General features: G+C 54.1%; 8 protein-coding genes across 8 annotated transcripts; 7 read left to right on the forward strand and 1 right to left on the reverse strand.

Annotated features, from left to right (window-relative positions):
- Window positions 1-563: 563 nt before the first annotated feature.
- On the forward strand, window positions 564-1,605 carry CCOS01_11791 (Yip1 domain-containing protein; the record flags this gene model as incomplete). The annotated part of the gene is made up of 3 exons (XM_060459942.1): window positions 564-639; window positions 711-1,284; window positions 1,356-1,605. 3 exons carry the CDS (start codon window positions 564-566, stop codon window positions 1,603-1,605), a joined length of 900 nt encoding a protein of 299 aa, XP_060309773.1.
- A 1,618-nt stretch (window positions 1,606-3,223) lies between these two features.
- On the forward strand, window positions 3,224-4,876 carry CCOS01_11792 (uncharacterized protein; the record flags this gene model as incomplete). The annotated part of the gene is made up of 4 exons (XM_060459943.1): window positions 3,224-3,586; window positions 3,657-4,278; window positions 4,332-4,732; window positions 4,805-4,876. 4 exons carry the CDS (start codon window positions 3,224-3,226, stop codon window positions 4,874-4,876), a joined length of 1,458 nt encoding a protein of 485 aa, XP_060309774.1.
- A 682-nt stretch (window positions 4,877-5,558) lies between these two features.
- Window positions 5,559-9,170, forward strand: CCOS01_11793 (DEAD/DEAH box helicase; the record flags this gene model as incomplete). The annotated part of the gene is made up of 2 exons (XM_060459944.1): window positions 5,559-7,311; window positions 7,366-9,170. 2 exons carry the CDS (start codon window positions 5,559-5,561, stop codon window positions 9,168-9,170), a joined length of 3,558 nt encoding a protein of 1,185 aa, XP_060309775.1.
- Window positions 9,171-10,896: 1,726 nt separating this feature from the next.
- On the forward strand, window positions 10,897-11,976 carry CCOS01_11794 (uncharacterized protein; the record flags this gene model as incomplete). Its single annotated transcript, XM_060459945.1, has 1 exon — window positions 10,897-11,976. The coding sequence occupies one exon, from the start codon at window positions 10,897-10,899 to the stop codon at window positions 11,974-11,976; it is 1,080 nt and encodes a 359-aa protein (XP_060309776.1).
- A 1,503-nt stretch (window positions 11,977-13,479) lies between these two features.
- CCOS01_11795 (uncharacterized protein) lies at window positions 13,480-13,803 on the forward strand (the record flags this gene model as incomplete). The annotated part of the gene is made up of 1 exon (XM_060459946.1): window positions 13,480-13,803. The coding sequence occupies one exon, from the start codon at window positions 13,480-13,482 to the stop codon at window positions 13,801-13,803; it is 324 nt and encodes a 107-aa protein (XP_060309777.1).
- Window positions 13,804-14,546: 743 nt separating this feature from the next.
- CCOS01_11796 (calcium/proton exchanger) lies at window positions 14,547-16,082 on the forward strand (the record flags this gene model as incomplete). The annotated part of the gene is made up of 3 exons (XM_060459947.1): window positions 14,547-15,019; window positions 15,072-15,278; window positions 15,332-16,082. The coding sequence occupies 3 exons, from the start codon at window positions 14,547-14,549 to the stop codon at window positions 16,080-16,082; spliced, it is 1,431 nt and encodes a 476-aa protein (XP_060309778.1).
- A 627-nt stretch (window positions 16,083-16,709) lies between these two features.
- Window positions 16,710-19,489, reverse strand: CCOS01_11797 (uncharacterized protein; the record flags this gene model as incomplete). The annotated part of the gene is made up of 2 exons (XM_060459948.1): window positions 16,710-17,629; window positions 17,692-19,489. The coding sequence occupies 2 exons, from the start codon at window positions 19,487-19,489 to the stop codon at window positions 16,710-16,712; spliced, it is 2,718 nt and encodes a 905-aa protein (XP_060309779.1).
- Window positions 19,490-22,453: 2,964 nt separating this feature from the next.
- Window positions 22,454-26,473, forward strand: CCOS01_11798 (MIF4G domain-containing protein; the record flags this gene model as incomplete). Its single annotated transcript, XM_060459949.1, has 7 exons — window positions 22,454-22,472; window positions 22,544-22,588; window positions 22,656-24,703; window positions 24,756-25,202; window positions 25,253-25,537; window positions 25,597-25,902; window positions 25,961-26,473. The coding sequence occupies 7 exons, from the start codon at window positions 22,454-22,456 to the stop codon at window positions 26,471-26,473; spliced, it is 3,663 nt and encodes a 1,220-aa protein (XP_060309780.1).
- Window positions 26,474-26,666: the final 193 nt, after the last annotated feature.

Below are 26,666 nucleotides of genomic sequence, written 5' to 3' on the forward strand. Positions count from 1 at the left end.
CAGGGCAACATTATCCAGCTCGCGTCCGAACTCTATATTGAACGATGGTCCATGGTTGTGTAGCTAGGTTTGATGTCGAAATGTATCCGGATATGAACCTCAGCATTGACGGCTACAGGCGCATCAATGGACAAGACGGGAATCCACATTGGAATCCGGGCTTGAGGCTTGGGCGGGTTCTCCGTACAGCACGGAGTGGGGTTCACGCGTTGGACGGTGCGGACGGGAGGGGGCCTTCTCTGGCCAGTTAGCGATGGCGTGGCATCATGTGGATCGGGGATGCGGATCTCTTTTTTTCCGATTCAAGGGAGCTTGGACCACCTATTAGTGCTTCGCTGGAGGAAACCGTGGAGTCTACCTTATCCCAGGAGTCGCAAGCTGCTACGTACGTCAATTAGGTCCAGAAAGTCACCATCCCATCTCGGAAACTTGAAAGTGCAGAACAACTTGCAATTCAACCCTAGCGATATCCACGAACACATTTCACGTACTCCCTTCTTGGCCATTACGAAGGACGAAGACACGACAATAGTGTGATTTGTCAAATTACACGAGTTACAGCCATGGCATCTACGAGCAAACGAGACGATTATGCCAACCCTCCCTTGCCTGACGACGACTTGATTGACCCTGATGATGGTAAGCTTTCAACATGAGAATGTAATATTCTGACCGAGCGATGGCAAGCTAACATTTCATCTGTCATGAAGCCGATCTAGATGATTTCGACGACCCCCTCGGCAACACATCCTCGCGCCAGCCATTGACGGGCAACATCGGCTCGAGCTCCTCCTCCTCGCGGCCACTGAACGAGAACGCCTGGACGTCACGCATACCCGGCGAGGACCGCGCCGCGCCGCAAAACACAATCGACGAGTCCGTTTGGGACACGCTCCGCCGCGATCTCCTCGCCGTCTGGGCCAAGATGAGGGAGGTGCTGTACCCCAAGTACCTGCTTGGCGGCACCATGTTCGACGCCGACGGTCTGCGCGGCGCGTACGCCAACATACGTGGCGCAGGCATCTCGGGCGCCCGGGAGGAGCTCACGGGCCTGGCGAGCCGCTTCATGGACTCGGAGGCGCTGCTGTCGCAGAATAACATGACGCCCGGCCTGCGAGACTGGGATCTCTGGGGCCCGCTCATCTTTTGCCTGCTCCTCAGTCTCTTGCTCAGCTTCAATGCTAGGGCGGATCAGAAGGATGTTGTGTTCAGCGGTGTCTTTGCCATGATTTGGATTGGAGAGGCTGTGGTGACGTTGCAGATTAAGCTGTTGGGAGGAAGCATGTGAGTTGAACCGTTCCCCCTCGTCGCTCTTTGTGTTGTGTGTGTCAGCGAATACTAACAAACCACTGTAGCTCTTTCGCGCAAAGCGTCTGCATCATAGGATATACTCTCTTCCCCTTAGTGATTGCGGCACTCCTCTCTGCCTTTGGCATCCCGACCGTGGTCCGAGTCCCCGTGTACCTCGTCCTTGTCGCGTGGTCTCTGGCGGCAGGCGTCAGCATCTTGGGGGGCAGTGGTGTGGTCAAGAACCGCGTTGGAATCGCCGTGTACCCGCTCTTCGTCTTCTACCTCGGCCTGGGCTGCCTCTGCTTCATCAGCTGAGCTGCGACGACGACGACGACGACGACAAGGTCGCAAGTCGGAGCCAAAGGGGGCCGATTTGTCTGGAACGGTTGAGAGATGTACTGTAAATGTGGCCTTGGCGAGGGTCTAAGGCGCACACTGTATTCTAGATATCCATGTTGTGCTACTCATCCTCGGGATGGTGGCGGGCCAAAGAATGAGAATGGGCGTTTGATTTTCTGCTGTGAAGTGTCCTCCTGTCTCGCGATGACTCCGCGTGCGCCGCCGTACCCGAATTGTCTTTGGCTAAAATGTTCTAAGAGGGGAAGCAGTTCCCAGCGGAACATGTCGTGTAGTGGGAATGGTTTTAAGTCCAAGCCATTTCACTCACTAGGTGCTTGTTAGACAAACCCAGGTCATGAACCAAAGGCACAGGAAGACCAGATTCTAGCTGCAAGCGGCGTCGGTAGTTGCCGCTAGAATGTCACCTGCATTGCCCTTTTTGGACAGCCACACCACCAAACCGCAGGGCCATTCATCTGACACCTCAGACGAGCGGCCCTGAAGGACGTCGGAGGCGGGGAACCCCCACCGTTGGTACGGTACAGTGTAAGGTACCACCTCAGAAACACCAGACCTCGACTTTTGAAGTCTAAAGTACCCCTCACTAACCAGTCCACGTAGCTAAGTTGCAGTGAGGTCCTTGACATATTGGATAGCCCAGCTTGGGATATTGCGGTAGGGTGGCCGTATAAGTGTGTGTAATAACAAATGAATAAAGAAAAACCCTTGGGAAACCAAGACAGAACAAAGATTCAGAGGTAGCGAGTTTCTCGGGTATGGATAGGAAGTTCTAGCCCATCTCAAAGGCAAAGGGCGCTAATGCATGCCGCCATGGGCCCAATGGAATTCAACCTGCCCGTGGACGAGCTGAGATGAGGGTGGGCTCTTTTTCTCTCTCTCGTCTGGCCAGCGTCGTGCCGTCGTCTTATCCGAGCCCGGAGCGCACCGAATGATTGGATAGATTAACTCAAGCGGGAGTCGGCCCCGTCCAATTATTTCCCATCTCAGTGACCAACGTCAAATCCCTCCGCGAAAGACGAGAACCATACACTTGCAGGTTACTGGCCTGAGCCTGTTGTCACCGCATCCCGCTCCCGCCTGTATCGCGCCTACCTTGCCTTTTAGTGAGTGTGTACTAGGTGTACTATACTGAACCGCACTGCACTGCAGCAACATCGTAGCACCTCCACTACCTGGACTACCTTACCTTGCTAAGGTAGACATTTCTCAACCACAACCTTAACCCCCAAACGCCAGTCGCGCGACACCACCGACCCCAGAACCCAGAAACGCGGACCTCGGTGTTCTTGCCCTGTCAACGACCCGGTTACTATTGCTCTCGTCGTGGAGACGAGTTTTGGTCTTTTGCAACAGCAACTGCGAACTTTTTTCCCTTTCTTGCCTTTTTTGGCCTCCCGTCTGCGCGGCAATACCCATTTTCCAGCAAATTCCACGCTACCGAACTACACCGATTTTGCTCCATTGCTGGCAAAAGTCGGGCACAGAGAACCTCCGCACCCACCACCCAGCGACGAACGAGCGTACACGGCGACGCAAAAACCGACTCCAACAGGAACGGCACCTATAAATCACCATGGCCGACAATCCCCAGCCGGGCAGTCCCAAGTCGGACCCGATCGACGCAAAGGAGGACGCCGAGACCGCCGCTGCCCGCAAAGAACTGAAGCACACGGCCATCTCAGAGAAGGCGGAGGGAGCCACCGCCGATACGACGCCTTCGGGATCGCAGAACGAGGACCACAAGGACCACGTCTCGTCGCCCAAGAAGAAGCGGGCGCACGACCAGCTGGACGAGGACAAGGACGCCGACGAGGCCGACGTCAAGAGCGTCGCCTCGAGCGACTCGGCCAAGGACAGGGCTTCGCGGCTGGAGCCGGAGAAGAAGAGACATAGGGACGAAGTTGCCGGCTCTGGTGACGCTGCGGCCGATTCCCCTGTAGGCTTTTGACCTTGACGCATCTGGCGTTTGCCGTGCATACATACTGACGCTGTTTCGCTTCCCGTAGGCGCCACCGACTACCGATACAAAGACGACAGAGAGTGCCGCAACAGACGCAGCTACATCACAGGATTCTGCAAAGGACGAGAAGAAGGGAACATCGAGTTCTGCGTTTGCTAATTCTGGCTTCGCTAAATTGGCGGCATCGAGTGCCTCCCCCTTTGGTTCGCTAGGAAGTGCGACCAAGGGAAGTGTCTTTGGCAGCGGAGCCAAGGCTGGCGCGTCACCTTTCGGCGGTCTATCTCCATCCAAGCCTGATGCCGCCGCCCCGGCTCCTACCCCCACCCTCAGCTTTGGTGGTGCCGGCTCAGCCTCGTCGCCTTTTGCCAGCGTTAAGCCCGCCGGCGCAAATGGCGGTTTCGGCTCAGTGTTTGGCAGTGCCTTTGGCGGCGGTCTAGGCGGTAAACCGCTGTCGAGCTTCGCCAAGACGGGCGAGTCTTCTTTTAAGACTGAGAAGGCTGCCAAGCCATTCGGAGCGCCTGACAGCGACGCGGAAGACGACAACGATGACGAGACTGAAGGCGATGCCGATGGACCCTCAGAGTCTGGCGACAAGGACGAAAAGGAAGAGTCTGACAAGGAAGATACCAAGGCCGGGGACGATAAGAAACGTACTAAGCTGCAGAAGAGTAAGAAGGCGTTCTCCATTCCGGCAGTGGGAAGTTATACTGACGTGTTATAGTTACTGTCGACGACGGCGAGGCCGGAGAGGCTACTATAGTCCAGGTCAGAGCCAAGATATTCTACCTGGAAAAGGAGGTTGGCTGGAAGGAGCGCGGATCTGGTATGCTCAAGATCAACGTTCCCGAGGCGTGTGTCCAGTTCGACGAAGGCGGTCTGCCGATACCTGGCTCCTTTGATGCATCGGCCTTGGAAGACTTGGAAGATCCAGAGGCTGGCGAGAGCAGAGGCAGCAAGGTACCTCGTCTCATTATGAGGCAGGATCAGACTCACAGGATACTACTGAACACGGTCATCCTGCCGGCGATGCAGTTCCAGGAAAAGGCGACGTTGAAGAGCGTTGGTGTCATGTTTACGGCCTTTGAAGGCGCGGAGGCTAAGCCAGTGAGCGTTCATGTGAGAGTATGTGGTCCCCTCCCCTACACCCATAACCAAAGTACGAGATGATTTGATTTACTAATTCGTCACGCATAGCTGAGCGCCGCTAGTGCAAAGTCATTCCTGAACGAGGTTGGAATGGTGCAGAGAGAGCTCTTGAGCAACTGAGTGTATCCATACCGACATTTCCCACGTGGGTTTGAGATAGCCAGCGGCGTTAATGGTCGCCTACATATGCCTGTTCAACAAGCAAGGGCGAATGCGCATCACTATAAAGGGAGAGCCGGTGCGAGCATCTCCGGAGACCGTCTGGAGGCCTTTGGCTACCTTAGAGAGAGTGGGCAAGAAGAAGGACAGGCACACGATTGGTGGGACGGCAGAGATTTGTTTAGGAGTCCAGTTTGAACATGGCGGGTATCTCAGGCCCTTATCCTGTCATGATACCAGGAAAACAGGTATCCTTTGATACATTTAGATATCACTCAGTATATTGTAACATGGACACAATTCAACTGAAGATTGAATGTTCGTTCAAGCTGTCGAGAATCAAATCGTTCACCTATAAGATCCCTTTGACGATTGCAGTCCGAGGCTTGGGGAGATGATATTGGTGGTGGCGCACGTGACTTGGTGTGGATTACGTGACGCAGACGACTTCTTTGATCCAAGAGGTAGTGACGTCGCGTGTCTAAAGGCTAGGCACGGCCGATGCGCTCACCGTCTGCATATTCAAGAGCTTCATAATTGGTTGTCGAGTCGACGAGTTCCTGTTGATGACTTCCAATCCGCTACTTTTTCGCCCCCGTAGTCGAGGGATGGCGGCCTGCTAAGGCCACTGATTCAAGCGACGATGTCAAGTGCTGCTCCAGCCGAGCTCGCGGCAACAGTACGAAAGCCTCGTGGTAAGAGGAAGAGACAGGAGAATGAGAATGATATCTCTACGCAGAACAGTCAGAATAGTGTCGGTTCTGTAGCTGACGGACCATCGAATACCGACGATGCAGTTCCCACTGACACCCAGAAAACGACCAAGTCCAGGAAACGGGCTGCGCCGAAAAAGGCCGGGTCGAAACAGAATAGCACGGAAAGTGTAGCCCCCGCCGAGGAGTGCAAGATTGAATGGCCTCAACGCTTCAAGGACCTTGAAAAGACGCACCGCGCACTCAATCTCGTCTTTACGTTTTGCTGTACTCGGAAACACCTCGCCACCACGTTTGAGACGATCAAGTCCTCGGTGGAATCGCACACAAAGACGTCCCTGACGGTCGAGGATATAGCTGCCATCGCCGCTATACGCCCCGAGGGCGTCAACTTTGCCTATGTCGATGAGATTATGCTGCAGACCGAGGTCAGGGGCGCCGAGCGCGATGTGGTGTTCAAGAAGGGGCGGGATTTCCTCTCCCAGGCTCCTGCGCCTGATGCCTCTGTCGGAGGTATCTCGGGTCTCGAGAAACTGGATCACCATCCCGATGAGGCTGTCGAGGGAGGGAAGGAAGTGCTGTATTTTGAGTTTGTGGACGGCGATCTGAAACGGCAGGTTAAGGATAGGAAGACGGGGGAGATTATCAAGCCGAACAGGAAACTGAGAGAGGAGACTCTCAAGATGCCCGTCTACAGCCAGAAGCAGATGACGAATCTGATCGAGAGGCGGAATCAAAGGTTCAACGACGCCATTGTCTATTTTCTCAATCAATGCGTCGCCGATGGGCTTGATCCAGAGCTGAGTCTGGCAACGGCAACCGAGGCTCATATTCCTGTGCCGACAATCACAGAGGAGACGGAGCTCAAGGACCTCGGAGCTTTACCCGAATCCATCCCAATGGAGCGTAAAAGCGTTCCAGAGATTGTCCAGGAGCTGAAAGATTGCTCTTGGTACACTGGGCAGATTGTGCCCGACGGCCACCGCGTCTTCGAGCCGCAGGAACCTGTCTACGGCGATCTCAACTTCCTTCTCAGCCAGGACCTCGTGAATGCACTGTACAACGCAAAGGGCATCACGCAATTCTTCGCGCATCAGACCGAGGCCATCAATGGTTTGCTAGAAGGGCAGCACGTCGTCGTGGCCACGTCGACGAGTTCCGGCAAGTCGCTGATTTACCAGCTGCCTGTGATTCACGCCTTGGAAGAGAATCCGCACACGCGCGCCATGTACATTTTCCCGACGAAAGCCCTGGCGCAAGATCAAAAACGGAGTTTGAGGGAGCTCATGAGCTATATGCCGGGCATGGAGGAAGTGCTTGTGGAGACGTTTGATGGAGATACCCCGATGAAGGAACGCAATGTGATCCGAGAAGAGGCGAGGATCATCTTCACCAACCCAGACATGTTGCACATCACCATTTTACCGCAGGAGGAGAGATGGAGGACATTCTTGAAGAACCTCAAGTACGTCGTCGTTGATGAGCTGCACTACTACAATGGGCAGATGGGTTCCCACGTGGCCTTTATCATGAGGAGGCTGCGAAGAATATGCGCTGCTGTTGGAAACCGCCATATCAAGTTTATCTCGTGTTCTGCGACGGTAGCCAACCCAAGGCAGCATTTCAAGACGATCTTTGGCATAGAGAATGTGCGGCTCGTCGACTTTGACGGCTCCCCGTCCGGTACGTTTTCTACCCTGCTTCCCTTTTCACTTTGCAAAGACTGACTTGCAACAGGTCGCAAAGAGTTTCTTTGCTGGAACACGCCGTACAAGGACCCCGGAGACCCGGCCAGCGGGCGAGGCGACGCCCTGTTTGAGTGTGCTCGCCTCTTCTGCCAGCTCATGCTCAGGGGCGTGCGCATCATCGCCTTTACCAGAGTCAGAGAGCAGTGCGAGAAGCTGGTTACCGCGGTGCAGCAGGAATTGGAATCTCTCGGGCGGCCAGAGTGCGTCAATAGAGTCATGGGCTACAGAGGCGGCTACACGGCGCAAGACCGACGGCGGATCGAGTCAGAAATGTTTGAGGGCAAACTGCTCGGCATCGTGGCGACCACTGCCTTGGAGCTCGGTATTGACATTGGCACGCTGGATTGCGTGCTGACCTGGGGATTTCCCTATACCATTGCCAACTTGCGCCAACAGAGCGGCCGTGCCGGACGAAGGAACAAGGACTCGCTGTCGGTGTTGGTGGGCGACTGCTTTCCTACTGATCAACATTACATGCAGAACCCGGACGAGATCTTTTCCAAGCCGAACTGTGAGCTGCAGGTCGATCTGGAGAACATGCTGGTGCGGGAAGGACACATTCAGTGTGCCGCGTATGAGATGCCCATTCGGCCGGTGGAGGATGCTCAGTACTTTGGCAAGGATTTGCCCATCATCTGCGAGGAGAGGCTGGTAAAGGATCCTTTGGGATTTTATCACTGCCACGATCGGTTCCGCCCTATACCTTCGAGGTTCGTCGCCATCCGTGATACCGAAGACGATCACTTCGCCATCATTGATATCACGCACGGTAAGAACGAGGTCTTGGAGGAGCTAGAGGCATCGAGGGCAACGTTTACGATATACGACGGCGCCATTTTCCTCCACCAGGGTAACAAGTACCTGGTCAGGGATTTCCAGCCCGAAAAGATGATGGCGAGGGTGGAGCGTGTCAAGGTCGAGTGGACCACGACGCAACGAGACTTCACCGACATTGACCCGATCGAGACGGAAGCCATTCGCAAGATCTCCGGGTCAATGTCCAGAGCCTTTTACGGCACGATCAAGATCCAGCAAAACGTGTACGGGTTCTTCAAAGTGGACAAGAAGAAGCGCGTGCTCGACGCCGTGCACGTCGACAACCCCCCCGTCATCCGATACGGCAAGGGTATGTGGCTCGACATACCCAAAAAGGCGCTGCAGATCCTCGTCGACCGGCGCCTGAACATCGCCGCGTCGATACACGCGGCCGAGCACGCCATCCTCAGCCTGATGCCCAACTTTGTCATCAGTCTACCGGGCGACGTCCGCACCGAGTGCAAAATCGCCCTGAAAGAGTTTGCCAAGAAGGATTCCCAGAGGAAGAGGCCGGGCCGGCTGACGTTTTACGACGCCAAAGGCGGTGCTAGCGGGTCGGGCATCAGCACAAAGGCGTTTGAGCATGTCGACCACCTGCTGCAGCAGGCTGTCAAGAGGGTCGAGGACTGCTACTGCGAGCACGGGTGCCGGGAGTGCGTCGCGTCGGACCAGTGTAAGCAGGCGAACGAGGTGATGAGTAAAGCGGGGAGTCAGGTGATTTTGAAGACGTTGCTGAATAGGGAGATTGATATCGATGCGCTGCCGATGGGGCCCGAGGAGTATTGTCCTGCGGGGATCGAGACTGTTGTCGTGGCGCAGACTGTCCCGGCCAAGGATGGGGGGAGATTGAGGGTGGTTGAGATTAAGGAGGAGGAGTTTGATGAGAGGGATACGGTCTTGTTGGAGGAGGCTGAGGTGTGGACTGGGCGGGAGGAGGAGGAGGAGGAGGAGGAGGTACACGATGGTGAAGAGCCATGATGGCGTGTAGGTGTGATCTCAATGTCAGTCATCCTGAGTGTATGCGTTGTCACTGAAGGACCCGAATAGAGCTGTAGCTATTACCAACTGTATTACACTGTCATGCCGGTCTATCTATGCTTGCCCGCTCAAAGAGACTTCCCCATTCCGATAAGTGCAGGAGGTCAGACACCGAATGGTTGAAGATGACGGCTCAGGGATAGTTTGCCCATTACTGCAAGTCAGGAAGCGGACGACGCTCCTCGTTCCTCGATTCTCATTTGTAACGTTGCCTTCTTCTAGCTGCATTTACCCCTTTTTCACCTCTCCTCGAGGTACTTGGGTAGGTGAATAGTACAGATTACAGAGAGGGGGCAGCCCAGATTATGTGGTATCTCATCCTTTTGATTGAAACGCAATATTCTTCCACTTTTCGAGGGAACATCATACATGACATTCCCCCTTCCCGGTTGATAGAAGAGTGATTGATGGTGAGTGATGGCCACTGAGGCAGAATGAGTATATCGATTCCTACAACCGAATACTTGCTCATGTCATTAGAAACCTCATCTTGACCGCGCCACTTCTCAACGGATCGCCGACATGAAAGAAGCCACGCTGTTGTGATTCGAGAGTCAACTTGGCAGCGACCTTCTGAAGCCAGGTAGGTACCTTGGATAGGCAGGAGCGAGCAAGCACATGTCCAGACCTCTTCATCTTTGTGTGAAAAATTCTGCTCTCGGCCAGTCGAGTGCCATCTGGAACATCACCGCAAAGTGTGTTGGGATCTCAACCTTCGTATCAAGATTACTCCTATGGCATGGGCCAACTAGGTCTCTTGATAGATGCCATCATCTAAACCAAATCCCAAGTATCTACCTCACTAGACATTTTAACCAAAAAGTAAAGGAGGTGAAAAGTGAACGGACCGATGGAGGATGTTACTGATCATAGCCTTGATGTAAACGAAACTTCATGATCTAGTCAAGGAATCATGATCCTCTACGCCTCAACCATTAAGCCCCTTCATGTTACTCAGGAACATTAAGCTGATAATGAGGTGAATGGAGGGCACGTAGGCAGGCAGGATGAGGTGAGAGAGGGCCCCTTTTGTAAAGGTATACTCAAGTTGCCATCGTGAATACACACTCACCCACCTCACCCCATCGCTCCTTCCCACGGGTGGTGCCTTCGTTCCTTCTCTCCTTCCCTTGACTGCCTGCGAACTGCCTCTTGACCGCCTACAACCGCCCACGAACCGCCCTTTTTCGATTCCTCCTTTCTTGTCCTTATAAAAACCCCCTTCTCATCCTCTCCTCCCTCTTCTTCTTCTCTTCCCCTCTTCAACCCATAGCTACCACCCAAGCTTTCAAGATTCCCCTCAATCAGATCTTCCTTGTGTGCACCTACCTACCTTATACCCTACCAGCGTCGTCGATCGAATCAATCTTTCAGTCTTACCTGGATTAAAGACGGAAAGCCCCCTTCTTTCATTTCTTTCCACTAATTCGTTCATCCAATACGATTTCTATCCGAGGCTTTTCAGCCTAGGAAAGAACGACTTCAACAGAATAGAGGCACCTTCTTCTATAACGGTCCAATAATACGGATCGAACTTTCTTCCGGCATCCAGCGACCTCATCTCACAACAACACACATCTGTTCACAGTCGCACTCAGATCACCGGCAGTATGTCATTACATTTGCGCTATACCAACTTGAATTTGTCACTAACTTTTGTATAGAGATGGCTCAGAACTGTGGTCAAAGACTTGCTCCTCACGACCAAGTCCTGGCTTCATACTTGGCACACCTCGACCTAGGGGATGACCACGCTCGAAGTGCCCCTGCCGCTCCTGCCGCTGCCACAGCTGCTGTGCGTGGCAGCAGTGGGGGCAGCAGCGGCAGCAGCAGTAGAGGCGGTCTCGGTCGTGGTGGGAGTGTGTTAAGAGGAAGTCGAAGCGGAGTCACAAGCTCTCACCATAGCACTCACAAAGCTGTTCCTTCCCCTGCTGCCGGCATTGACCAGCTAGTCTGTATCGACACGGAACCTACCAACACTAGCGCAATAGCCAGTACAAGCCATGCCAAAGGCTTCGAAGCCATGCGTATGGTTGCTGAACAACAAGGCCAAGTCACGCATGCACCTCACGAACAAGTAATCTCACGATTTGCAAGAGAATTCTACAACCTGCCGTCGAATTATGCCGGCGACCCGTTGAACCTTCGCAACCAAAGCGCACCAGTCAAAGACTGCGAGAATACTGCGCTATTCATCACTGGGCTTCCGGCCAATTGCGATCATACTCTGCTGCTTAAAGCTGTTGCTGGCTGTGCTCCAGTGGGCAAAGTATATGCCGCAGTCATTAACGCTCCAAAGCCGATTGAAGGCCGGCTTCTTACCGCAGCTAAGTTGGTGTTTTTTGACCGCGCTGGCGCCGAGAATTGCTTCAGAGCCATCAAGCAGAGAAGGCTCATTGTCGGAGGACACCGTCCCAGAGTTGTATGGAACCGGATCAAGTCGGCCGCACAGCCCAACACCGGCAGGTCCCGAGTCATCCTAATTCGAGGCCCATCTGAGCTGGTCAGGCGCGATATGCTGGATCGCTGGTTCTCCAAGAAATTCAGTTACCAGACTGAGGATGTTCTAGAACGCCGAGTACCACAAGCCGGAGTCACAGTGCTTGAATGGCGGTTCGGAAGCTTCCGAGCCCAAGCGGAGGCCGCCACAATGTACATGAGTGAGAACGAGCTCGAGGGCACGAAGCTAGAATGGCGTTGGGAAGTAGACCCCTGTGCTCGATCTCAACTCCAAGCTCAGGTGTAAAGGTGGAAGGGGCAGTGAAAGAACGGATTGAACGGCACGGGAGGTGCGGGAAGCCAGAAGTTTAATGTTGGTGAGGCTGGCTGGGAGGAAGTGGATGATGTTTTGTGTGTTTTGGGCGTTTTGGGATTTCTTTTTTAGAAGAAAATACAACCAAAGACCCTTCTACGGTCGACCGAAAGAGGATGTGCACAAGGATATGCATTGGAAGCAAAGAGGTGAATGCAGGCGGGCCAAAGAAGCTTTTGCCAAGGGGCAAGCTGGGATGGAACGGTTCGCTCATGGCTCGTTGGGGTGTGGGAATCTATGTACGCAGTAAGCGTGGGAGAGAAGTGGAGGTGGAGATGCGATGTGCGACGGTGTCTCAGGCTGTGTGGACGCTCGTGGCATTGTTGCTTGGCTTTGTCGATGAGAGGACCCAGTTGTTCGTCTTGGGGAGATCCTAGCGTGAGCCTTTGCTCTTGGCTAGGTCTTGGCTCATATTGGCTTCATCTTGGTTTGACCTGGTTCGACTCTTGATTTCGCTTACTGTGGTAGGCTCAGATCGTAGGTTCTCGGAACGATGGGTGTTATAGGCCCAGGTCCCTTGGAGTTGAGCCTCCCCGTTAGGTTCCTCGTAGCCCGTTACCCCGTCTCCCTCAGCCCCCCTTTGGTGTTGTGCGCGCGTTCCGTCAAAAGTCTGTGCTTGGCTGCCTCCCTCAGAAGGTTCAGGTGCCTTTCCTCTGGAATTGTTACTCCGTCCGAAGAAAAAGTCAATTGTATGGACGGTGGTCCCTTGTTACTTTAGGGCGGGTTGCAGTTAGACGCATTGGACGCCCGTCTGCTGCATAACTTTGCCCAGATGTTGAGATTTCGAGAAAAAGCCTCGGCATTGTACCAGGAATTAGGCGAGCTTGACACAATCCGTAGACTCTACTACTCTGTGGAGTAGAGTGAGAGGAACGGAGATGAGGATCAAGTGTCCCATGTCAGCGTGGTCATTGATGACGGACAACATCTGAAGGATATGATGAGAAAAGTGGCTGGATGCGCGTGGAACTCTGAGAATCTTGGAATGAAAGTCTTGGCACAATTTCGTTACTGGTGGATGGAGAGGAAGGAAGACGTAGTGTGCAGCAGCGCAGTAAGGTACGGAGTACATACACCATAAGGTAGGTACTCGGTCGAGTCGAGTCGGTCGTGGATCAGTGGATAAAGTCTTGCTGGCGTTGCATTTCTATTGGGGAAATGCCTCCGGGACTTTGATGGTCTTCAGGGGTCTGCGATGGCTTTGTGACGTCGTTCGGCGTCGCTGGCGTCGCTGGCGTCGTTGGGCTGCTGCTTATCTGCACGACGTTTTGTCTTGGCGACCAATTTCTTCCACGGTCTATTCCCCCCTTGCCAGACTTGCGGCCTGCCTGCATTGCCGCCAGTCTGTGAGTGGTTATTCGCTTCTTTTTCGTGGTGTAGGTACCTACTCCGTAGGCTGCAGCTGGACAACGCGAAGCAAAACAACAAAACCAAAACATGAAGCCTCGACACATGAATGGAACAGCTTCCCAGAGAGCAGGGCGTCTGTCTGTCTTCCTAGGTATCGTATCCGTACCTAGCATCAAATTCCATTACCACCTCTCGCACGCGTCGCATCCTCACACACGGACGGAAAAAGTATCTTGTACTTTTGGTTTCACGGCATTTCAGGCGGCGCCCGTCGAACGAGCCAGCTGGCCAGGTGTACCCAACTACCCATCAGGTACTCCGTACACGCACACACGCCCGCCCGCTGCTTCTCTTCCCAAGTTCCCACTCGTCCAGCAATGCACAGGGGTTCTGTCAGAGCTCTTGGCATGACAGCAAGCCTGGCCGTGCCTTGATTCACCGACTCTCAGTACGCCTCGAACTCTTTCTGTCTCCCTCTCCCCGTGCAAGGTTTCTCGCTAGAATTCAGTCTAGATGTGTAGATGTGTACCTGCCTGTTCATCGGCTCCCCTTGCCTTGCTACATATGCAACGAAGCCGAACATGTCACGAACTCTCTTGCTCTCTTTCGGATTGACGGCCTCCCTCACTTACGCAACAAATAACAACAAGACAACATCTGCCTAGGTTCATACTCAGGTTCCCCCTTCTCACTGACTGGTCAGCAGTGAGAGAAAGCTCAAGTTGAAACGTACTCGCCCCGAAACCCCCAGGCCCGGTCCAGCCCAGCCCCCCCGGACAACCTTGAACACAAACCCCTGCTGCCGCTACCGCTACCCGCGGCCACCAATCCACCACCGACCGACTGGACCACGTTGATCGAGACTGGGGAACGAGGGTCCTCACTTCTCTCCATCTCTTCAGAATCCGTTTATTATATCCCTCCCTCCCACTTCTGCTGTTCGTCCAGCCACACTGTCAAAAGTCTTGGTATTGGGGTTTGTTCCACACTTCTTCACCGTCCCTTATCCCAGTGATACAACCTTGGTGTACCCGCACTCTTCGACTTCATATAAGACGTCCTTTTCGCCCTTGTAACATTGCAACTTCTTCCAAGTGAAGCACCTTGGAAATCCAATAACGTCTAGACAAACATAGACGCCTCAGCTCGCCGTCATGTCGGCTCCGAGGTCACCCTACCGCCAGAGCTATAGATCGTCAACCGATGGACGATCGCGTCGACGAGAATCAAACCACCCCATCATCCCTCCCGAGAAGGCACGCACTTCAAACTACTCCTCCCGCGGCGAGGAGCTGCCGAGCCACAATGGGCACCTACACCGGAAACCTCCGCCAGGTAGCAAAGTCAGGGTCAAGCCGTCCGGCGAGAGTGGCCGCCGGGGCTTTCACCCTTTCAAGTTCCTCAAGATCTCCTGGAAATCGTCAAGTCGAGCCTCCCTCCTCTGCAACTTTCTCTGGCCTTTTGTGCCCGCCGCTTTTGCCGTTCGATATACTCGACCGAACGACCATGTCCTCATCTTCATCCTCACTTACATCGCCATGATCCCCTGTGCCAACATGGTTGGATTCGCCGGCCAGGAGCTCTCTCGCAAAGTGAGCCACGTCTTTGGCGTGCTGATTGAGACAACGTGAGAAAAGCCCCGTTCTTCCACACCTTGCAATGCTAATAATAGTTGGTAGCTTTGGTTCCATTGTCGAAATCATTCTCTTCATGGTACTGCTCGCCGGAGACCAGTTTACCGTCATCAAGGCTGCCATTCTCGGTTCCATCTTGGCAACTATGCTTCTATGCCTGGGACTGTGCTTCATTGCGGGTGGCATGCGACGAGACGAGGCCGAGTTCAGTGAAGTCGTCAGTGAAGCCGGCAGCGGCTTGCTGCTCACAGCGTAAGTACTACCTCCGACTGGCAACACCACACGATGCTAACAACTGTGACCAGAGGTGTCGCCCTCGCCATCCCGACCCTGTTCGCCAACTCGCTCGAAAACCAGCTCACCGGTGAAGAACTCGGCAGCAAGACCCGCCACATCTCGCGCATCGTGTCCTGCCTCCTCATCATCGCCTACGCCGTCTACGTCTACTTCCAGGCCCGGACCCACCACGGAATCTACGACGCCATCTTTGAGCACGACGAGCAGCGAGACCACGACAAGCGCAAGGACCTCAACAAGCCCAAGCTGACGCTGACCGAGTGCCTCGTCGCCCTCGTCATCGCAATCACCCTCGTCACCTTCATGGCCATCTACCTCGTCGAGCAGATCGCCCCCATCGTCGAGCGACACAACATCTCGGACCCCTTTATGGGTCTCATCCTCGTGCCCCTCGTCGAGAAGGCCGCTGAGCACCTCACGGCCGTCGACGAGGCGTGGGACAACCAGATGAACTTTGCTCTGTCACACGTCCTCGGCGCCACGTTGCAGACGGCTCTCTTCAACGCGCCGCTCGTCGTTATCGTCGCGTGGGGCCTGCACAAGCACATGGACCTCGTCTTTGAGGTGTTTGATATCGGCATGCTCATTCTAGCCATCTTGACTGTTGGAAATTTCTTGAGGGATCAGAAGAGCAATTACCTCGAGGGATTCTTGAGCGTGACGATTTACGTCGCTATTGCCGTCGCTGCATTTTACTACCCAAACCCGCCCGGTCACGGTGGTACTGCCGAGGGTGGGAGTGCAGAAGGGGGCCATTGAGGCATGTGTTAAAGTACGAATGGAATAGGAAAGCGAAATAACGAAAGTCACGAAAGAAATGTACATGTGTTGCTTTACGGGAGTTAATATTCACGGAGAGCAAACGGGTATATAATCAACAGAGAATATTCAAATTGCAGAAAACATTATGATCATTCAGTATTTGTAACGCTAGGAGTGGTATATATCTGCTAACTATCCGCACATCCACCCATGTCGCGTGTGTAAGTGCAAGCGAGACCTGGGGGTGGATGCATGTCGTCTCCCCTTCTCTCCGCGGAGATGCCTAAAATACGCTGGTAAAAACAAAGAGCTCCCCGCCGTCTCCGCAAAAACGTAGTCTTCCAACTTCGTTCCGTCCCAAGCTAGAGGAAGTTTAGAGCAGAATTACCGTTTTCCTCCCCGGAGATGCTTGATTCTGTTGCACCTCTTTTTCTTTTTTAGTATAGATGCTTGTCGTTGATACAAACTCCACCCACACCACCCCATCCAAGTACGGCCCGGCGCGGTGGCGGCTCTGTCTGCTGACCAGGGGACCTGTGCCGAACTTCCGAGCTCCGTCGGCCCGGCTCACGGGGCAGGCATTTTTGACGTCCCCTTTGGGAATCTGGACTCCCCAGATGTGATCTAGAAGAACAATAGGTCGTCTTCCTTCCATCCGAGGCTAGCAAGGCTGGCGCGCACCCCCTTCTCCAACGGCTCCGGCCCGCAGACGAGGACGAGCTCGTCGCCGCCGCCACCACTGCCGCACCTGCCGACTTCCCTTTCGAAAAAGGCGCCATCCATGCGACCCTTCAGTCCCGTCCACTCCGGCCCAGGTTTGGTGAGCGAGTACACCAGCCGACACTTGTCTGGGCCGGCGGCGGCGGCCATTTCGTCGAGCTCTGCGCGGCAGAGGATATCCTCCTCGACGCGGTTGCCGTCGAGGACCAGGCACGTCGTCGGGTCCGCTTCGTCCTTGAGAACGGCGCGGAGGACCTGGAAGATTGGCGTTATGCCGGAGCCCGCGCAGATCATGACGAAGCGCTTGACTGTGCGTTGTTTCCCCGAGATGGAGCATAGCCCCTTGCCGAGGTATTCAAATTTGCCAACGGGGCCCTTGAAGTCGACAAAGTGGCCGACGGGGATGGCGTCGAGGGCCTGCGTCATCTTGCCGCCCGGCTGGCCGCCGGGGGTGTCGTAGTAGATCTTGACGAGGACGTGGAGTTGACCCCGTTCGGTGCCCTCTGATATCGGGGTGTAGGCGCGGATGATGGCCTCGCGGGTGACGGGGTCGCGGAGGCGCATCATGAGGTGCTGGCCGACGGGCAGGCCGGCGATTTGGTCGGCGTGTTCGAGGGTGAAGGTGAAGATCTTGGTGTCGGAGGAGATTTTTGTCTTTTTCGAGAGGATGCCCTTTGTCCAGGTCTTTGACTGGAGGAAGACGGCGCGGGGGGAGGCTTCGGAGTCTTCTACTACGACCTCGCCTGCGCTTAGGATCTTTTGGGCTGCTGAGTCGAGGGTGCCGATGTGGTACTGGGGCATCATGGCCTTGGCGTTTTCGCTGTCTAGAGGGGGGACTATGTTAAGAACGAGTAACACTGGAGAAGGGGGATGACTGCGAACTCACGAATGGTCAGGAACTCTTCTGATACGTCCTGTGCGGCTGCTCCAAAGATGGATGCCGCGCCTCCCGGATGGCCTTCCAAGAAAGGAGTGCCGTCGTACACCTCGTTGTTGACGACGAACCAAGGCTCCTCTTCGCCCTCATGCTGGCGTAGCTCCTCAATGGAGATGGACCGCTTGACAGTATCCTTGGTCATGCAGATTTCCTTGATGGGCTCCAGCTCGGCGGAATTCTCAGCTTCGCCCTCAACCTTCTCGCCCCAGAATCCGTTGGCCAGGTTTCCTCCAGCCTTCTTGACGCGGTCCATCCATCCGCCCGGCATGAGGGCCGGTTGCGTTGGGTGCTCGAAACGTAGGCTATGGCCCTCTTTATGGATGACGATCCTGAACCACGGGTTATTCATCATGCCCAGGACACTCCAGTACATGTCTCTCGGTTGCACCATCATGCCCTCGTCCATGGCGCGGACCATAACGTCCGCCGCATCTGCGAGCTGGACTACGGGAATGTCCAAGTCCCAGAAGCACCAGCAGAAGCAGCTCTCTCTCCAATCCATGTCCACGCGGCCGCCGTAGAGGGTCTCGCCCTCGGGAGCGAGTCGGTATGTGTCTTCGGGGTAGTTAATGTTGGCGAGGAGCCATGTCTTGCCACGGTCTAGGGTTATTTCTACTCTGGTGATGCGTCGACCGCCGCCGCCGTACGCATATCCGCGAACCTTGTAGGACTCTGGTCCTTTGTTCAATGACAGAACCTCGTCGTGCGCAGGGTAGCAGGTGGCGCTGTTCGTGTTGAGGTCGTAGATGGCGTAACGTTCATCTTTCCACACTTCGGGGAGGTCAGCGCTGGCGTCTGGCGAGACCATAGTTGGGAGCACGCGGTTGTCGTAAATGTGGTACCAGTTGTCGCTCGGCTCCTTGGTTACAATGATCTTCTTGAGCCACTTTACGCTTCTGCCGCCGATCTGCCCAGGAATGATGATGCGTACTGGCTTCCCGTGGTCGGGGTGCAGCAACTCGCCGTTCATGCGGTAACAGACGGTCACGCCGCGGTTAGGATCCATGCACCAGTTGAGCTTGATGCTCGTTCCATAGTATCCGTTGGGTAATTTGTCGGCGCCCTCGAAACAGACGTATTTGGCGCCCCTCTTGGGCATCGCCTTGGCGAGCAGGTCGCCTATCGAGACACCAGTCCAGATGGCTGTTGACAGACCGGCGGCGCCCCATGAGAAGCCTTTTGACTTTCTCACCATGTTCTGTTCTTTCCGGCGGTTTCCAGCGCATACGAGGGTGACGGGGTAGGTGATCTGCTCGTAGTCTGAGATGAGGTCCCTCAGTGTCATCTTGATAGGGTTCTCGACCAGGCCCTCGACGGTGAACTCCCAGTCAAACATGTCTTCATCCTCGACTTTTGGCACTGGGCCATGGTTGCGTACATAGTGCAAGTCTTTTGTGGTGATGAAACCTTCGTCGTACAGCTCGCTGAGAGGGGCCTCGACGTTGAAGGGGTGAAGCCCCGTCAGGCGTATTAGTCGGGGATCTCGGGTGACGTGACTGTCGGGTGTCTTGAGGTCTTCGGTGAGGACCTTGTTGACTCTAGAATTGGGAGGTAGGGGATATGTGCGAGGGCCCTCGACGATGACCTCGTCTAATAAGCATCCTGATATCGAGCAGTCTGATCCGCCGTCAACGCTATAAGACTGACCCTCTCTTACTGTCGTTGCTGGACTCGGGGGAAAGCTGAGCTCCTTTTTGGCGTGTGATTCTCGTAAGGATGTTGGAGTAGGGGTGGGTAGAACTTCCATGGTTGACGATGATGGCTGAGTATGAATGATAGGCGTGATGAGGAAGAGTGGATGAAGTTGAGCAGGGTAGGCGTCCGCGGTAATAGTTGTCTCAGTCGTTGATGACAATCACCAAGCCAGCCATGAAAACTACGTATGCGCTAGGCAAGATTTAATCAAGTATCAAATGAGAAAACAAAGCTCGATGCAAGGTCGCTATAAAGTAGAGCAGATGGTTGGAAATCGCGAGAGAAAAGAGGGAATCTACGAACGCCGGATAAGGATGGAATAAGTAACAATGATGAGTGGGTTGGGTTGGTGGAGGTGAGATTTGGATTTCCTGGGGCCGGAGTTTGGTGTCTGTGGTGTGGGCGGGCCGGACGCACAACAGGGGGCGAGGGGATGGGGAATTGCTGCATGACATGACATGGCATGGCATGGCAAGTGCAAGGCCAAAGACTTAAGGCCTTGCTTAGGGATGGGGTGGGATAGCACAACATGGCATCATCAGATGGAAGTGACGCTAAGATAAAGGCTCACTGGGAGACCTAAGAGCCGTGGACAAGCAGGATCATCTCTCCGAGAATTGCGCTGACGGTTGGACAGGAAGGTATACAGTACCTACCTAGAGAAAGAGAAAGCCCCGTCCTTGTACAGAACCTGCGGTGCCATATCCCATCCTCACCCGAGACTTTTAGCTTGAGTGCCCTCGTTGGCCGTGGTCAAAGTGTCGTGTAAGTGAGCAGACGGTTCGCCGGCGAATGAGATCGACCAGACGGTCCCGAACCTGGCAACTTACCTTATTCGACGGGTACGAGACGGCGTGCGGCGAGGAGATGCAACTTTCTAGCTAGGAAGGGAGTGGGCTCAAGTGTTGAAGAGTTCCGCGGAGGAAAGACACACACTGACACTACTGGCATGCTGCGGGATCCTTATCAGTTGCCCGCGTCATATTTCTCTTGGACAGTTTGACGTTGGCGGTTGGACTGATGCTATTGGGGCGATAAGGGCACAAAGCAACGGACGAGGGAATTCTCAGCGGAGATGCTTAATTCGACCTTTTTTTTTTCTCTCTCTCCTTCACTCTACCGGCTCGGTATTTCACGGCACTGGATTGGTCAAATGATTGAAATGGAACCCCGATCGGGATCCATGCCCCTGGGCCCGGGAAAGGCCCGTGGAAAAGGGTTGAAAGGATCCCGGATCGGGGGGATTCTCAAAGTTCAAGAGAACCGGCACCCTTGTACGTCCGGTTGGCCGCCGCAGCCATGAGCCGTACTTACTTTTCTTCGCCGGGCCGCACTTCATTATATTCATATTCCATTTCAAACCCAAGAACTACCCTTCATGCTTCTTCATGTTGAGAGGCGGCACTTGATCCTTCGCCGCAACTGCCACAACAGCTATCATCGGATCAGGTTTACCTTCTTCAATTTGGCAAGCATTCACCTGTCGTTGGGCCAGGTCTTTTGACCTCGTCATCCTGGGGCCATTAACGTGGCACGTCGCACTGCTTGGCACCCATCACGACGGTTTGCGGAGATTTCTCTCGTGTTGCCTGTAACACTCATGTCGTGGCTCACGATTAGCGTCGCCCGGGAATGTGGCGATATGAAGTCTTGAGCAACATCGTGGTTGTTAGTGAATGACTTGTCAATGTTCGCTACGTGACCTCTGATCCTATAAGAGAACGTGTGACTCAACGTAGAAGAACCTTGAATGGGGCCAGAAGCCTGGATCAGCCACACTTTCAGAGTTTGTGCTTTCGCATTGCGTAAAGTTTTAGTAAGAACCAACATGTGTGATGTTGTGGCTGATTTGTCGATAATAGGATTGGCATACTTGCTTTCTTGATCCTGGCATGTCCGTCATTGGCCAATTGAGACGGTGATTCGTGGAATCTTCGAATTGGCCTGTTGGCATTAGATCTATGCTCCCCCTATCTTGCTTCATCTTTTCTCCAAGGCAACATGTCTCACAGCTGGGTCCGCGAGTGGGGATGGAGGCATTCATCACGAAGCCACAAAAATGGGCGTCGAAACTTGCAAGGCTCATCAAAGCTCGTGTTTCCCATTAATTGGCTTGAAATCTTCAGTTTGTTGATAACACACTGTCAAGCTAATGGAATACGAGACTTTCTCATCCAGCTGAGTGATATGACTGAACTCAATGAAGCTGTCTTCCCGTCCGTACCGTCCTTTCACCTTCGCATCAACGTACCTAAATCCTCCCGACAATACTCCATGCTACATACAATTTCCTACCTACGATGCAGGTACGCAAATACGGAGCGACGGGGACAGGTTTTCCATGGTGAATGTGGGAAGTGGACCTGTCAGGTAAACGACAAAGGTACCCAAAGCGCCGGGTCATGACGCTCACCGCCCGGACCGCTTAGATGACCGTGAAATGCGGCATCTAAGGCGGCAAATCAGATGCTACCTTGGCAGCCTACCCACCTAAGCTACAGGTCATTCACAGCAGGAACCATGCGCTAAGTAGGTTCCTTCCCCCGAAACTCTCACTGCAAGGCGCCTGTGCAGCCTTCCTCCATCACAAACCTGGAGGGCTTTCCGCGACCTTCCTGAATCTCCAAGGCCACTACTTCGTACCGAAAACCCACTAAACACAACCGCCACCGTCGCTGCCCTGACTTCCCTTGTGCAGATCCAGCAGCGACAGGCAACCCAAACGGCTCCTCACCTTCACCTCAGGTCCAGAATTCTCTCAGCACCGCCAATACAATCGCCAACGACACCATTCACGCAAACCCGAACCGACACGACCACTTGCCCCCCCAGGCAAGGCCTGCCGCTGCGAATAATCTTACCGATGCCGGCCCATGTTGACGCGCAGAGTCACATTCGTTTACAACACTCGATCCCATAGCATCAGCTCCCGACATCATCAGTGCCATCCTGCCCTATGTAGCGCCCGTCCGCTTTCAACCCTTGCATATACAACACTCGATTCTCACGATCCGCCATGGATCGTGCTAGGAAGCGTCAGTTGCGCTCTCCCGCCCGCCCGCCGCCTCCTCTCCTGCTATGCGGCATCTTGCTAACAGCCACTCAGGTGAATTGCGCTCCTTGAACACCCGCGCTTGGGATGGCGAGCAAGGTTCGTACATCGGGTTCAGACCCCACCATGCCCAACACCCCTCCTCTGACTTGCCTCTCCTACACAGACCTGTTTGCTGTCAGCAAATCTCTCGATTCATCTCTCAAGAAGAATACCGCCTTCATCAAGCGCCTTCGAACCGCCGTATCAGCCGCGACCCTAAATACCTTCCTCCAAGAGATCCGCACCCTCAGCCTGCACAAGTACCTCTCCGAAATTGTCTCTGCCTGTTTCGAGGGCCTATGCAGACTCAAGTCCCCCGGCGAGATCGAAGCTGGCGTCGAAATTGTTAGCGCTCTACACCAGCGCTTTGGTCCCAGCGAGTTCACCGAATACCTAGGATGGCTGCTTGGGAAGGGAATGGCAACGCCCGACAAGAGCTTGCTCAAGTCGTTGGCACCCGAGGTCCGCGAGAAGGAGGAGAAAGAGCGCTTGACGCGCCAGCGTGTGCTCTTGCGCATTGTTACCGAACTTTGGCTGGTTGATGTTCTGCGAACTCTCGATGACGTTACGAGACCAGACGACGCTACCAAGGGTGCTACAGGTAAGGTCGCTGAGCTGAAGCCCAGAGCGCAGGCAAACAGGAGCGGCGCTACCGAGCCTTTTCCCCTCGAAGTACTCAAGGATCTACTTGGCCATGATCGGGAACACGTAAACTTGCCTCTACTCGTCATCTTCGTCAAGGCCTTCAGCTGGGATATCTTGGGAGTCAAGTCTTCGGCTGCTGAGGGACGAAAGACAGTTGAGGAGGACGGCGCGACCAAGACTGCCAACGGAATTGTACACGGGGAGAGTGGCGGCGAAGACCAAGTCATCGACACCGAAGATCAGCCGTTCACGCCCCCTGAGCTTCAGGAGAAGTTCAAGACTATCCTCAAAAAGTACTTTGAGGACGTCAAAAGCCATGTCGTTCGAGACCAGAAATCAATCCATTCCCAAGCCCGCCGCAATGCTGAGGCCTACGTCAAGTCTGGCGAGGTTTTTGAAGATCGCCAGGCCAACTTTGAAAAGCAAATGAAGGCCCAGGAGCGGCTGGTAGCCAATGCTCAGGCCATCGCTGACGCCATTGGCGCTGATATGCCTGATCTCAAGGAGAGCGATGACTCGCTGGGCAATACCAATGGCTCGATCGGTCTGGTCAAGGCTGGTGACTATCTTCGGGGTCTTGGTGACGGTGCTGGTATTTGGGAGGATGAAGATGAGCGACGCTTCTACGAAAACCTCGTCGACCTGAAGGGCAAAGTTCCGGGCATTCTTTTGGACGACGGCAAGAAGAAGAAGTCCGATAACGAGGAGCAAGTGGGCAGGAAAGTGGAAGTTACCGATGCACCGGAACCACCCAAGGTCCCGGACGCAGCCGAAGACCAGTCCACCTCCATCGCCAACAAGACGATTGGTGCTCAGGTGGACGCAGTGTTGGCCCGCCTGCCAGATCTCACCAATAAGGACGTTATTGACCAAGCTGCTATCGACTTCTGCTACCTCAACTCGAAAGCCTCGCGCAACAGGCTAATCAAGGCTTTGACTGAAGTCCCCAAAGGCCGCGGAGACCTGCTGCCCTCATGGGCCAGGCTCGCTGCTACTTTGGGTAGATACATGCCGGATATCCCCAAAGGTCTTGTCGACTATCTTGATGCCGAATTTCGCAGTCTGCAAAGACGAAAGGACAAAGACTTCCTGGGCCAAGTGCGCTTGAGCAATATTCGCTACCTTGCTGAACTGACCAAATTTGGCATCGTTCCGGAGCACGTTGTGTTTCATTGCCTCAAAGTCAGCCTCGACGACTTCTCGAGGATGAACATCGAGATCATCTGCAATCTCTTAGAGAACTGCGGACGGTACCTTCTGCGGAACCCAGAGACTTCACCACGTATGGCAACCTTTCTCGAGACATTGCAACGCAAGAAGTCTGTCCAGCACATTGGCCAAGCCGAACGCATGCTCATCGAGAACGCCGTCTACTATGTTGACCCTCCTGACCGGCCTGCCATTCAGCAAAAGGAGCGCACTCCCATGGAGCTGTTTATTCGCAAGTTGATCTACATGGACATGACTAAGCGTAATTACAGTAAGGTCTTGAAGCAGATTCGCAGACTTCACTGGGAGGAGGCCGAGGTAAGTCACAATTGATTATTGCAGTGTCGTCGGAAGTTAACCATACGACAAGGTTGTCACCATTCTTGAAAAGGTCTTCTCTAAGCCGGGCAAAGTCAAGTACGGCAATATCCATCTTCTCGCAATTCTTCTCAGCGCAATTTACCGCTATCACCCCGCTTTCGTCGTCAGGGTTATCGACACTGTCATGGAGTCGATCAGCTTCGGGCTGGAGCAAAACGACTTCAAGTTTTACCAGCGAAGGATTTCTGAGGTCAAGTACATTGGTGAACTATACAACTACCGAATGGTTGAGCATCCAGTCGTCTTCGACACCATGTACAAGATTATGACATTTGGCCATGGTGGTCCGCCCATCCCCGGTCGACTGAATCATTTCGATTTGCCCGATGATTTCTTCCGCATTCGTTTGATTGCGACTATCTTGGAAACCTGTGGCATGTACTTTGCCAAGGGCGCGGCTGGCAAGAAGTTGGACTACTTCTTGTCGTTCTTCCAGGTTGGTGTTTTTGGATTTCGAGTGGCTTCCCGTTGACTAATACATGATAGTACTACATCTATACCAAGCAATCGCTGCCCATGGATATCGAGTTCATTGTTCAAGACACTTTCGCCCTTACACGACCCCAGTGGAAGTTGGCAACCAACCTCGAAGAGGCTTCAAAGGCATTCCAGCTTGCCATAGCTCAGGACCAAAAGGTCTCGGGAGCCGACAAGACGCTCGAGGCCGACGATGCATCCATCGGATCGTCTTCGGACGATGAGGATGGAGATGAACATTTGCCTGAGCCCGAGGCTGACGAAGAAGAGTCTGATTCTGACGAAGATGCTGAGGTAAGAGAATTGCATAGGCCGTGCTGGCCCAACCCGTTACTGATCAGTCGTACGAACAGGACAATGACGTCGACATGTCTCACGCGGACTCCGATAGCGAGGATGAAGCTATCGTGGTCACTCGTCAGCAGGAACAGGTTGATCCGGAGGCCGAGGCTGAGTTTGAACGTGAATACGCTAAGATGATGGCCGAGAGTCTGGAGTCTCGCAAGTTCGAGCGCAAGCCCTTGTTTGACGTGCCACTGCCCGTCCGCGGCAAAAGCAAGGAGTCAGCAACAGCAGCCGACTCTGGAGATACCGGTGTGCCCGCTCCCAGTAGCACAATGGCCTTTTCGCTCTTGACGAAGAAGGGCAACCGTCAGCAGGTGGGTGAAGTCGTCGTGGGTTCCGTGCAGTTATCATCTTTGCTAACAAGCTTCGCAGACGCGTACTGTGGAAGTTCCTTCCGATTCAACATTTGCTGTGGCTATGAAAACTCAGCAACAAGCCGAAAGAGAGGAGCAGCAACGCATCAAGAACCTTGTCTTGAACTATGATCTTCGCGAGAGCGAGGACCCGGATGGTAACGACTGCCCAAACCCAATCAAAGCACACCTAGATATTCACAACCCCCAAGCAGGCCACGAGAAGCCAACTTCCTACCACCATAATCGAACAGATCGCGGAAAAGACCGCGGCGGACAACGGGTTCGCAAGCTTCAGCTAAGTGACGTTGATTGGTATGAATCATCAACCAAGCGTGGAAACTATTTCGCGCGGGCACATACTCCTCGCTCCGACTGGGACGTAGAAGCTGGCAACGATGTAGAGCAGTCAGAGACTCCTCCAACATATCAGCACGGTACTGTTCACAAGCGTCACATGCCGGCCATGCACTCTACGCCCAGACCAGGAGATCGGAAGGAACAGCCTAGCCGGGTTCGCAAGTGCCAGTAGAGTTCGCTAACGAAGGGGAAACCTCGATTTCATAACAGGACGTGAAGAACGCACCATCATACAGAACTAGGTTCTGAGGATACACTTTATTGCAGTCTACCAGACGCTACCAATACAACCCCCTGGAGGTTGCCCCAACTGCCAAGACTTCCAGGGTGCAGGATGGCTCCGGAGGCTCACTGAGGCAGACAAA

This window comes from Colletotrichum costaricense, assembly GCF_030867565.1.
Source record: "Colletotrichum costaricense strain IMI 309622 chromosome Unknown Scaffold_13.1, whole genome shotgun sequence".
NCBI classification, from domain to species: Eukaryota; Fungi; Ascomycota; class Sordariomycetes; order Glomerellales; family Glomerellaceae; genus Colletotrichum; species Colletotrichum costaricense.